Raw genomic sequence first — 12,500 nt, forward strand, 5'->3', positions numbered from 1 at the left:
AGCAGAGCGTCCGCAGGCGCAAGCACGTCTCCTCTCACTCGACTGATGTAGCGCCCGGGTCAAACACAGACAGCCCACAGTCACCAGAGCAGGAGGAGCGACCTCTGAGGCCTGCTGGGGACAACCTATCGGCCAATAAGACACACTCTGTGGTGGGGCTCAGATCGGCCGCTCAAAGGCCCAACGTGAGGAGGGGAAAGAGGCAGAGCCTGTACGACTTCCCCCCGAGCGCCAGCCGCCACCACCACCACCTGGACCCAGAACCACACCTGGACCCAGACGCGGAGTTCCAGCCTATCCTGGCCTTCCAGAGCCTGAGCCAGTCGGACCTGGAGAGCCTGGCCTACTTCTTCCCCGAGGACCACCTGTCGGAGGAGCGCCCGGTGCCCCAGCCCGTGTGGCCCACGCCGAGCGGCCTGACCTCGGCCAAGGCCCTGGAGCTGTGCCAGGCCGCGTTGGCCAACTCCACGGTGGGCGTGGCGTGCCGCGGCCTGCTGGACCGGCGCCTGGACGAGGCGGTGGACCTGTGCATCCTGGACCTGCAGCTGAAGGACGACCTGGCCTGGGAGGACGCTCTGATGCCCTTCCTGGAGAACGAGTGCGAGCGGCGCCTGCTGCGGAACAGGACCCAGCGTGCCTCGCAGCTCGGCGGGGGCGGGGGCGGCCGTGGCAGCCGTGGCGACATCGGTAGTGCCGCGGGGACGCCTGCCGATGTGGTCACAGCCCTGCGCTGCCCAAACTTCTGCAGCGGCAATGGACACTGCACGGATATGGGCTGTCAGTGCTACCCAGGCCACAGCCTCTATGACTGCAGTATACCCATCAGTAAGTAGAGCTGCAGTATACCCATCAGTAAGTAGAGCTGCAGTATACCCATCAGTAAGTAGAGCTGCAGTATACCCATCAGTAAGTAGACACAGCCTCTATGACTGCAGTATACCCATCAGTAAGTAGAGCTGCAGCATACCCATCAGTGAGTAGACACAACCCATCAGTAAGTAGAGCTGCAGTATACCCATCAGTAAGTAGAGCTTCAGTATACCCATCAGTAAGTAGAGCTGCAGTATACCCATCAGTAAGTAGAGCTGCAGTATACCCATCAGTAAGTAGAGCTGCAGTATACCCATCAGTAAGTAGAGTTGCAGTATACCCATCAGTAAGTAGACACAACCCATCAGTAAGTAGAGCTGCAGTATACCCATCAGTAAGTAGAGCTGCAGTATACCCATCAGTAAGTAGAGCTGCAGTATACCCATCAGTAAGTAGACACAACCCATCAGTAAGTAGAGCTGCAGTATACCCATCAGTAAGTAGAGCTGCAGTATACCCATCAGTAAGTAGAGCTGCAGTATACCCATCAGTAAGTAGACACAACCCATCAGTAAGTAGAGCTGCAGTATACCCATCAGTAAGTAGAGATGCAGTATACCCATCAGTAAGTAGACACAGCCACTATGACTGCAGTATACCCATCAGTAAGTAGAGCTGCAGCATACCCATCAGTGAGTAGAACTGCAGTATACCCATCAGTAAGTAGAGCTTCAGTATACCCATCAGTAAGTAGAGCTGCAGCATACCCATCAGTAAGTAGAGCTGCAGTATACCCATCAGTAAGTAGAGCTGCAGTATACCCATCAGTAAGTAGACACAACCCATCAGTAAGTAGAGCTGCAGTATACCCATCAGTAAGTAGACACAGCCACTATGACTGCAGTATACCCATCAGTAAGTAGAGCTTCAGTATACCCATCAGTAAGTAGAGTTGCAGTATACCCATCAGTAAGTAGAGCTTCAGTATACCCATCAGTAAGTAGAGCTGCAGCATACCCATCAGTAAGTAGAGCTGCAGTATACCCATCAGTAAGTAGAGCTTCAGTATACCCATCAGTAAGTAGACACAACCCATCAGTAAGTAGAGCTGCAGTATACCCATCAGTAAGTAGACACAGCCACTATGACTGCAGTATACCCATCAGTAAGTAGAGCTTCAGTATACCCATCAGTAAGTAGACACAACCCATCAGTAAGTAGAGCTGCAGTATACCCATCAGTAAGTAGAGCTGCAGTATACCCATCAGTAAGTAGAGCTGCAGTATACCCATCAGTAAGTAGAACTGCAGTATACCCATCAGTAAGTAGAGCTGCAGTATACCCATCAGTGAGTAGAGTTGCAGTATACCCATCAGTGAGTAGAGTTGCAGTATACCCATCAGTAAGTAGAGCTGCAGTATACCCATCAGTAAGTAGTTGCAGTATACCCTTCAGTAAGTAGACACAGCCTCTATGGCTGCAGTATACCCATCAGTAAGTAGAGTTGCAGTATACCCATCAGTAAGTAGAGTTGCAGTATACCCATCAGTAAGTAGAGCTGCAGTATACCCATCAGTAAGTAGAGTTGCAGTATACCCATCAGTAAGTAGAGCTGCAGTATACCCATCAGTAAGTAGACACAACCCATCAGTAAGTAGAGCTGCAGTATACCCATCAGTAAGTAGACACAGCCACTATGACTGCAGTATACCCATCAGTAAGTAGAGCTGCAGTATACCCATCAGTAAGTAGACACAACCCATCAGTAAGTAGAGCTGCAGTATACCCATCAGTAAGTAGACACAGCCACTATGACTGCAGTATACCCATCAGTAAGTAGAGCTGCAGTATACCCATCAGTAAGTAGAGCTGCAGTATACCCATCAGTAAGTAGAGCTGCAGTATACCCATCAGTAAGTAGAGCTGCAGTATACCCATCAGTAAGTAGTTGCAGTATACCCATCAGTAAGTAGACACAACCCATCAGTAAGTAGAGCTGCAGTATACCCATCAGTAAGTAGACACAGCCTCTATGACTGCAGTATACCCATCAGTAAGTAGACACAACCCATCAGTAAGTAGAGCTGCAGTATACCCATCAGTAAGTAGAGTTGCAGTATACCCATCAGTAAGTAGAGCTGCAGTATACCCATCAGTAAGTAGACACAGCCACTATGACTGCAGTATACCCATCAGTAAGTAGAGCTGCAGTATACCCATCAGTAAGTAGTTGCAGTATACCCATCAGTAAGTAGAACTGCAGTATACCCATCAGTAAGTAGTTGCAGTATACCCATCAGTAAGTAGAGTTGCAGTATACCCATCAGTAAGTAGAGCTGCAGTATACCCATCAGTAAGTAGACACAACCCATCAGTAAGTAGAGCTGCAGTATACCCATCAGTAAGTAGACACAGCCACTATGACTGCAGTATACCCATCAGTAAGTAGAGCTGCAGTATACCCATCAGTAAGTAGAGCTGCAGTATACCCATCAGTAAGTAGAGCTGCAGTATACCCATCAGTAAGTAGAGCTGCAGTATACCCATCAGTAAGTAGAGCTGCAGTATACCCATCAGTAAGTAGAGCTGCAGTATACCCATCAGTAAGTAGAGATGCAGTATACCCATCAGTAAGTAGAGCTGCAGTATACCCATCAGTAAGTAGAGTTGCAGTATACCCATCAGTAAGTAGAGATGCAGTATACCCATCAGTAAGTAGAGCTGCAGTATACCCATCAGTAAGTAGAGCTGCAGCATACCCATCAGTGAGTAGAGCTGTCAGGAGGTCGTGTAGGATATGGGAAAGCTTTAAAGTTATGCTGCAGTGGTCTCTGTGGGGGTAGAAAGCTCGCAGGGGAAAGTCTCAGTCAGATTGCAAGACAGTTGTGTCTTTGCTTTGTATTCAGCGCTCTCCTCTTCCATTTCGGAGCCGTGTAAGATTGTACTATTTGTTTGGCAGCAAGACTTGTTTTTTTCCATCTGAGTTGAGTTGAAGCCGATAGAGTGTGAATGCCAAGGTTTAAGAGCGGTGGACACGAATGAATCAATGTTTTTATTTATTTATTTCTCAGGGGGGTGTAATGCATTCAGTATCATCCCTTAAGCAGCAGAAAAACACTCATCATGCGCGAACATATTCGGCTATTAACTCAAATCATGTGCTAGTGCTAGGTCTGAAACTGAGGGCTGATGACTTATTGCCTTTGAACTGCGTGCAGTGTCCCAGTCAAGATAATGAAGCTGGATTGCCTGCGTATCATGCTTGAGGGACATGACTCTCACCCCGCTGATAGCCAGAATGGGTTTTAATTAAAATCATATTGGTCTGGAAAGGAGTCTTTCTGTGCAGCTGCCTCTAACAGATGGTCGTCGGAAAGGCCTGTGCAACTGCGTGGCAATTGATCAAATCTCATGCTCTGGACCTCTAGCTGAGTTGGTGGTAGAGATCTCTTTCTCTCTTTCTCTCTCTCTATCTCTCTTTCTCTATCTCTCTCTCTCTCTCTCTTTCCTCCCCTCTGTCTCTCTCTCTCCTTCTCTTATCACTCTTTCTCCCTCACTATCTCTCTCTCTCTCTCTCTCTCTGTCTCTCTCTCTCTTTCTCCCGCTCTGTCTCTCTTTGTCTTTCTCCCTCTGTCTCTCTCGCTCTTTTTCCCTCTTTCCCTGACTGTCTCGCTCTCTCTCTTTCTCTGTCTGTCTGTCTGTCTGTCTCTCTGTCTCCCTTGCTTATCTCCCTCTTTCCCTGTCTGTCTGTCTGTCTGTCTGTCTGTCTGTCTGTCTGTCTGTCTGTCTGTCTGTCTGTCTGTCTGTGTGTCTGTATCACCCTTGCTTATCTTTCTCTTTCCCTGTCTCTGTCTCTCTATCTCTCTGTTTCTCTGTCTCTCTTAACCTTACCTCACAGTCTGCAAAGCGGTCTTAATTGTGTTTTCATTTTGGAAAAGTCTTATCTTCACTCCCCGAGCTCATTTCATGTGGTTACTCACTATGCGCAGTCTCAGTAGATCCTCTCTCCAGAGACCACAACAGATGGTGTATTTCTCTCTCACTCTCTCTCTCTCACTCTCTCTCTCACTCGCTCTCTCTCTCTTCGCTGGTGCGGTGTGCTCTTTGAAAACCCTCTGCCAAGAAATCTTTTCTCACAATGTGAGGGAATGTCACCGTGCATCCAGGAACTGTCTGATTTGTGGAAAAAGCAGCACTCTCGCCTGATCTTTTAGCACCTTTGAAAATGCCTAAGCAGCTCCAGCTCTGCCTTGTCCCCCTCTTCCCCTCCTCCCTCTATCTCTGAGAGGGTTGTTTCTGCAGGTATGCCAAGGCTTGGGCGTCTGCCAAATGGGCATTAATGCATAACTGATTAGCCCAGGAGTCAGCAGCGAGCGCCTCCTATCGCACTCCTGGTACCCAAGACGCCGGGATGCCCCGCGGGGCAGACGATGCAGCACTTGGCAGGGGCTTACTACAAATTAGGGTGCAGATTAACACAGGGAATGGGGTGGTGTGGAGGGGGCAGTGTGTGGTGTTTATCAGAGGCGCTTGTACCACACACACACACACACACACACACACACACACACACACACACACACACACACACACACACCCTGCGCCCTCCTCTCTCCATCTCTGATTTATGACTGCTGTAGGGAGATCAACATGCAAGAGGAAGAAGTGAAGGACAGGGGAATAAATCTACCTTAATTGCCTCACCGACCACGGGCAAAGAGAGGGATGGATAGAGAGATGGATTGAAGGCTGGCAGTGAGAGAGAGATCCATCTGTCCTTCCCAAGTCTAAAGCAAGGAGGTGTTGGCGAAGTGGAAGGGGCACTTGGCATTGCCCTTACTGCATGCAAGGACTCTATTCACTTTCACTTAGAAGTTGATCATTCATGCTGCCCTTATTTATTTACTCCCTGTGCAGTGTTGTCTAGAAAGAACATCCTCAAACTGTGGCCCATCGCCGGCCGTCCCTGACAGTATGACTGCCTCTACAGGCCTGGGCTCTCTCAGGGATCTGCATCGCAGCGTCTGAAGTAGGCTGAAGTAGTGTGGAAGCGTGTCATTATCAAAATTAAAATGCAAATGCAATATGCAAAATGGCAATGTAATCCAAAATTTGAATTTCCCACTCATACATGGTCTGGCCTCAAAATAAAAATTTGAATTCCATTTACATTGGTGTATTACGATCGATATTTCATTTAGACTTACATATGTCACAAGTAGCTTTAGAGATGTATTCCCCAAACTGGATGAATAGGTTTCATGTGATTATGAAATAATTGTGTCAAAATGATCACTTAAATGTTATTTACCTACCGGTAATATGCATTTGTAAACACTAACAGTGCATTTTTAATGTGGAGTCGCCATTACCACTCTCCTCAACCTCGTCTAATACTCTGCAAATTACTCCAACGAGCTCTCCAGTCGCCATGTTTCAAAAAAATGAATTCCTTTTAATAAATGCATCACTGAAGGTATTAATGCATTGAATATGACATCTTATCACTTGTTTGTAACATGTTTATTAAAACAAAACATGATTAGAGCATGAAACAACATGTAAATTATATAGTCTAGTATTTTATTCTGAAACTATTCAACGAATTGATTAACCGAGAAAATAATCGACAGATTAATCGATTACCAAGACAGTTGTTGTCCCTACTGAAAGGACTGGCAGGTTAAGTTGCGTTCCTTTGGAAATTAGTGGTTGCTGCTCATGCCTAACCAGCCACTTGCCTGCTATCCATGGCTTCCTCTTCAGAGCCTGGAGACGCTAACCATGCAAAGGCATCCTAAGTATTACCCAATCAGAGACCTCCTGAGTAGTACCCAATCAGAGACCTCCGGAGTAGTACCCAATCAGAGACCTCCTGAGTAGTACCCAATCAGAGACCTCCTGAGTAGTACCCAATCAGAGACCTCCGGAGTAGTACCCAATCAGAGACCTCCTGAGTAGTACCCAATCAGAGACTGAAGGCTGACTCATCTGAAGGGTTCAGTGTATGTTCTGCATCCTTTTTCCTTTTTTTTAGGTCGTTGTTTTCTAATTCTCATGTAAAGTAGTATTTATTGTTACACCATGCTTTTTATTGCTCTTAGCTTGACTGTTCTCTCCCTTGTACGTCTGCTAAATGACTAAATGTAAATGTAAATGCATCCAACAAGCAACAGGCTATTGTTATTTTGCCAGGTACATTACAAATATGAGAGATGTGTCTTAGTGTGTGTGTGTGTGTGTATCCTCTAAGTATGAAAGCTGAGCTATGAACTATGAGCTGGGGGGGCCCGCTAAACACCCAGTGTCCCACAACCCCCCCCCCCCCCAAAAAAAAACAACCCACACCTCTGCCCCTGATGGGCATTGTTCCAGGGTTGAAGTGGGCAAGAAGAAAATTGCCCTCTTCCAGTTCCTGGGTAGATGCCACTGTTCTCCACCTATCATTAGCAGCCTCTGCTGCTGTTCAGCCAGCAGGGATAATGCCACTGTTTGTGACGTCCGTGCCGATCCCAGATGCCAGTTCCTCCACCGCGATGATGCCAATAATTTCCCCTGCTGAAGATTACAGTGATTTCAAGGTGTACCCTCCCTGAACTGTGTGCCGGCCGGCATGAAACGGAGGCCCTAAGCAAATAAATGCGAATGCAATAATGACTCTAAGTGGTGTTTGTAAAGAAGGGGATGTAGTGATGTGCCGGGCCGTCTGCCATTATTATGCCTTAGATATAGCCATGCTTGTCTGCTGTCAGACTCGGTTTGTTTTGACAGTGGCAGCTGGTGGGTGGGTTTAAATATTTTATCCAAAGATAATCGTTTTACCCTTTCTGTCTCACGCTGTCCTACAGAGCGGCGAACGAAGTTAAAAACAGTTTCCGCTACGCCACGGAGAATACATTCTGACACGGCAGCCAAGGAATCTTAGAATCTCGTCTTAACAATAGACTAATTTCCATGCTTTTTATCCGTCGTCACAGGAAAGTTGAACAAAAGCCATCTGGCAGAGTTTGGACAGGATGAAGATGAATCTTCTTGTGAGAAGAGGGACTAGGCTACTTTGTACCACACTTCTAAAATAAGTTGTCATCTCCTTAAGTGTTCTTCCCTCTGTTTTTTTTTTGTTTGTTGTTTTTTTTTCTCGCTTCTGTATCTTGGCATCACATGCAAATAAGCCCCACAGTTTATTTACTTCTTTTTTTTGTTATTTTTAATGACATTTTTTCTGCATATTTTTACACACGGTTAGTAAGTGTAAAGCCAATCTTGTTTGGATGTGATTTGAGCAAAAGATCTGAATTAAGTGGCCTTGTCTCCAAGGAGATCAGAAGTGGCTGGGCTGGAAGCACACTTGAAATTAAAATGGCTGATTTAAGGATGGCCAGGGATGGCCGGGCGGCGGTGGATATTCATCATGCCTAATTTCGTCCGACCACAGCAATGTCCGTCTGTCAGTGCCTCCGAATCTTACGCTGTTAGCCGCCGCTAGATCACAAGCCGTAGTAACCTCTGTTTCGGGGTCTCATCTGCACAGTGCATAATGCAAACAAAATGGAAAGGGAGGCAAAGGAGAGGGGTGAAAAAAAAATCCCAATTACGGAGAAAATGCAAAATTCTGCCGCTAATTGCTGCGCATCATCTAATGGTTTCCTGGAGACGTGTGCAAGGTCAGTGCTTGCCTACACTCCCCTGAAAACACGTAGTGATTTATGGCCATGTGTGGTTTGTCATACTGTTTGTTAGCGGCGGTGTTCTTGAAAGTCTCTCTCTCTCCGTCTGACTCTGGGCTGTGTGTCCACTGGTGTGTTTTAATGTGCTGCATCCTTCTGAATATGCTCACAATATTATTATTATGCATGCTTTTACAGAGGAGGACAGCAGCATAGACAACGCCGTCCTCATCTGTAGGTCCTTTGTGCCACTCTTGAGAGTCACATTATCCGTCCCCAAGATACCCTGGAATCATGGAATCAAATCCGTTTGACTGCACCATTGTCTATCTGAAGTGCTTAATCTATTTTCTCCAGTATCTATTTCCCCCCCCCTTTTCATGCCGGAAAAGAATTAAAGCATGCTTCTCTTTCTTCTTCTTTTTTTTTTTTAAATGTTTTCATGCCGTGCCACAATGCTGGCTTTGTCTGTGAGCCTCGAAGCTGCTTGTAGATGAGGCTGCACAGAGGTTCTGCGGTGAACCCATTCAGGGCTGTGTTGTCTGATTGTCGTGCATCGTCCATTGTGTGCATCCCTAATTGAAGCCTGTGAAAGGATGTTGAGTATTCGGTGTGTGAAACGCTGCTGACGGAAAGAAGCAGCAGGCTTTCTCTGAGGTGTAGGAGTGTAATAATTACACAGAGAGCCAAATCTCACCAGAGATCTTTTTTCTTTTTCTTTTCTTTTCTATTCTTTCTTCTTTTTTTTTTTGGTTTCAGCAAGAGACTTGGTCTCATTAGGATTTGATCTCTTTGACAGGAGGTGAGCGTGAGGATGTGTGTTAATGATGAAACTCTCACTCTCATTCTTTCACTCTTTCTGACTCTCTCAGGGTCTCTCTCGCTCTCTCTCTCTCTCTCTCTCTCTCTCTCTCTCTTTCTTACTTCTTACATACTTCTTCTGACTTACTTACTTCTGTCTGTTTCTCTCTCTCTCTTTCATATCCCTCTCTATTCCCTCTCTCAGTTTAGTTCAATTCAGCATGCTCTATAGGCATGACCATTTAGAGGAAGATAGTCTGGCCCAAGCATAGAACACAGAAACAGAGAAACATTGAGACATTGAAATACAGAATACAGACATCTCTCTCTCTCTCTCTCTCGCTCTCTCACTCTCTCTCTCTCTCTCTCTCTCTCTCCCCCCTCTCTCCTCATCCCTGGTCTGAAGGTCAGGCCGTGGAGCTGACTGACCTGGAGAACAGTGGCCTGTGTGACTTCAGGGCGTTCGACTGCAACAATGTGCGAGTATTTGGCCTGGGCTTCCTGGGCTCGCCAAACCTCAGCTGCCGCGCCACCAAACTAATGGTAAGAAGAAGAAGAAGAAGTAACAGTTGCATTTTTATTTCATGGCTAACTAATTGTAAGATAATCCTCCCCCCCTCACACACACCTCTGACTAATGGGTAAGGTGAAGCTGACTTTGCATGGCTTCAGTCCTGAACTGGGCCGAGGTCCAGATGCTGTCTGTATGATCAAATGCAACACTGGTGCACATTATACGACATCTCCCCTAATCAACCATCTTGTGACTTCAATGACTTTGCCTATAGCCTGTCCCTAATTTGTGTTTGTGATCGCCATGCCTTTATTTAGCTTGCAGCCCGTGTAATGATACTACTCTGGCAGACGAGATTGCCTCTTCTTGAACTGCGGAGCGAGGTGTTCCATTAACAAGATTTTTATTGGTCGTTCCGAGGCAGGCTTTAATATGTACCTGCCATCTGTCCTAATGCATATTTAAAGCAGACGAGGAGACGCAGACAGGGATGGTACTTGATTACTGATGCTCCTTATACAAGCCTACGGAGAAAAACCCTATAGATCAGAGCAGGAAGTCTCCTCTATACATGTGAGCTGTGTGGTGGTCTTATGAGCCTCGCTCTTTTGTAGTCCAGCAACCATGGCGGTGTAATATTCCTTTAACTGATGCTGTGAGATAAGCCATTTAGCTGCTTTAATGCCATACCACACACTGACATGCATTTTCCCAAGCAGTCTCACGGGACCCGGGGGATTGCTAAGAAGAGAGGTGTCCCGGAGAGAGCCTGTAGTTTACCCATTTCTTCTCTCTGTCTGTTTCTCTCTCTCTGTTTCTCTCTCTCTCTCTGTTTCTCTCTCTATCTCTGTCTCTCTCTCTCCCTCTCTGTCTGTTTCTCTCTCTCTCTCTCTGTCTCTCTCTCTCTCTCTCTGTCTCTCTCTCTCTCCCTCTCCCTCTCTCCCTCTCTCCCTCTCTCTCTCTCTCTCTCTCATTATTATGAGAGATGCCCGCATGCAGCCCTCTCCCCTCCACCTCCTCCTCCACGCCTGGAATTAAATGTGGAATTAAAATCCGCACCCCGAAGAGAATCGTCTACTTTCAATTAAAAAAAATACTAGTAGGGATCCTCACTCAGTCCAGCCCCGCAGCCACCCCCCCACCCGCCCACCCCCCCACCTCGCATCACCACTGCCTATTTGCCCACAGAGGACAGACGTTCAGTGTGTGGGAGCTGTTGATTTATATTCTCATTTTCAGGACTACATAAATAAGAGTTGGCAAAATATTCATCAAAGGTCCTGTGATCCGCTCCATGTATATATATATATTCCTTTAAATTGTGCGTTGAGGCAAAGTAAAAGGGAATTGATTCGATGATTGTACTATTCTTCTTCTCCACCAAGTGCCTCGCCTGGCTCTGAATCTATCATTGGGTGTCATTAAACGTCCTTGGAAAAGAAAAAGAAAAGGAAAAAAAACCTTCCTTGGTTCCACAAAATGTTAGTGCTGGGATTAAAGAGCCTGAATAATTGAAGACACCCTGTGAGCATAATGACTCCCCAGCCCTCCATCACATTTAAGGCCGCAGAGAATTCTATTGTTTCAGGCAATTATCGTCACAGGGTGTAGGGGGAGCGGGACACAATACCCACGAACACGAGTGATGGGCAGCAGGGATGGCTTTTTCTGTGCTGCCACGTGAACGCTGTTCTGTATTGTGCAGTATGTGAACAGAGAGTGGATTCCGGGGGAGAAGACTCAGACCAAAGCCACTTTCCTGAGCTCCAAGGCAGTGGACTGTGATGTGCCGCCACTCACCACCATGGCGGATGACTCCATAGACTTCACCATGGATGACAGGCCTTACGCCAGATGGAAGATTCAGGTATCAATCTATCTATCCATCCATCTATCTATCTATCTGTCTATCTATCTATCTATCTATCTATCTATCTATCTATCCGTCTGTCTGTCTGTCTGTCTGTCTGTCTGTCTGTCTGTCTGTCTGTCTGTCTGTCTATCCATCCATCCATCCATCCATCCATCTATCTATCTATCTATCTATCTATCTATCTATCTATCTATCTATCTATCTATCTATCTATCTATCTATCTATCTATCTATCTGTCTGTCTGTCTGTCTGTCTGTCTGTCTGTCTGTCTGTCTGTCTGTCTGTCTGTCTGTCTGTCTGTCTGTCAGTCTGCTCGTCTGTGTTGCCCAGACAACGCTTAGGGAACCTACTGCAGGAACCTTTACAAATACTAGCCAATTCTAGCAGCATCCCATCTTAGGAGCACGCTAGCTGAGGAGCACGCTAGCTGAGAGATAAGGTGACTTCCCATCTTAGGAGCATATGAGAGATATGATGACTTGTACAGTTGTAGAGCCCTCTCCTTCAGCTATAGCTTTCCAACAGGACAATAGTTCTGCCAACAGCGTGAGTTTATGTCTGACAAACGGCCCTTTTCCAAGGCAGAGTCAATGATGCATGTGAGGAAATGTTGAACAGCCCCGCACATCCGCACAGAAACATGGCTGCCACACTACGGAGGAAGCGGTGGAACCGCAGTCAATCACAGCACAGTCATAAAGATACCACGACATGTTTACGACAGGCAGTATCCCTGTGGAATTTCAACAGAAAAAAAGCAAATTCCATCATTCCGTATTCATTTTCTTCACTTGGATGCTCCAATTCTACACCTCATTAAATCTGCATAGAGAA

The 12,500-nt window shown here is 46.4% G+C and overlaps 1 protein-coding gene across 1 annotated transcript in view; it reads left to right on the top strand.

The window, feature by feature from the left end:
- The window catches only part of LOC122128503 (von Willebrand factor D and EGF domain-containing protein), a 62,936-nt gene that overhangs the window by 18,600 nt on the left and 31,836 nt on the right, over window positions 1-12,500 (top strand). The window contains exons 12-14 of the mRNA XM_042702859.1: window positions 1-825; window positions 9,685-9,821; window positions 11,498-11,659. The exon at window positions 1-825 is cut by the window's left edge and continues 245 nt beyond it. Of these exons, the coding sequence (XP_042558793.1) occupies window positions 1-825; window positions 9,685-9,821; window positions 11,498-11,659 (1,124 nt within the window). The remainder of the gene's footprint in view (window positions 826-9,684; window positions 9,822-11,497; window positions 11,660-12,500) is intronic.

This window comes from Clupea harengus, chromosome 21 (assembly GCF_900700415.2).
Source record: "Clupea harengus chromosome 21, Ch_v2.0.2, whole genome shotgun sequence".
Lineage (NCBI taxonomy): Eukaryota > Metazoa > Chordata > Actinopteri > Clupeiformes > Clupeidae > Clupea > Clupea harengus.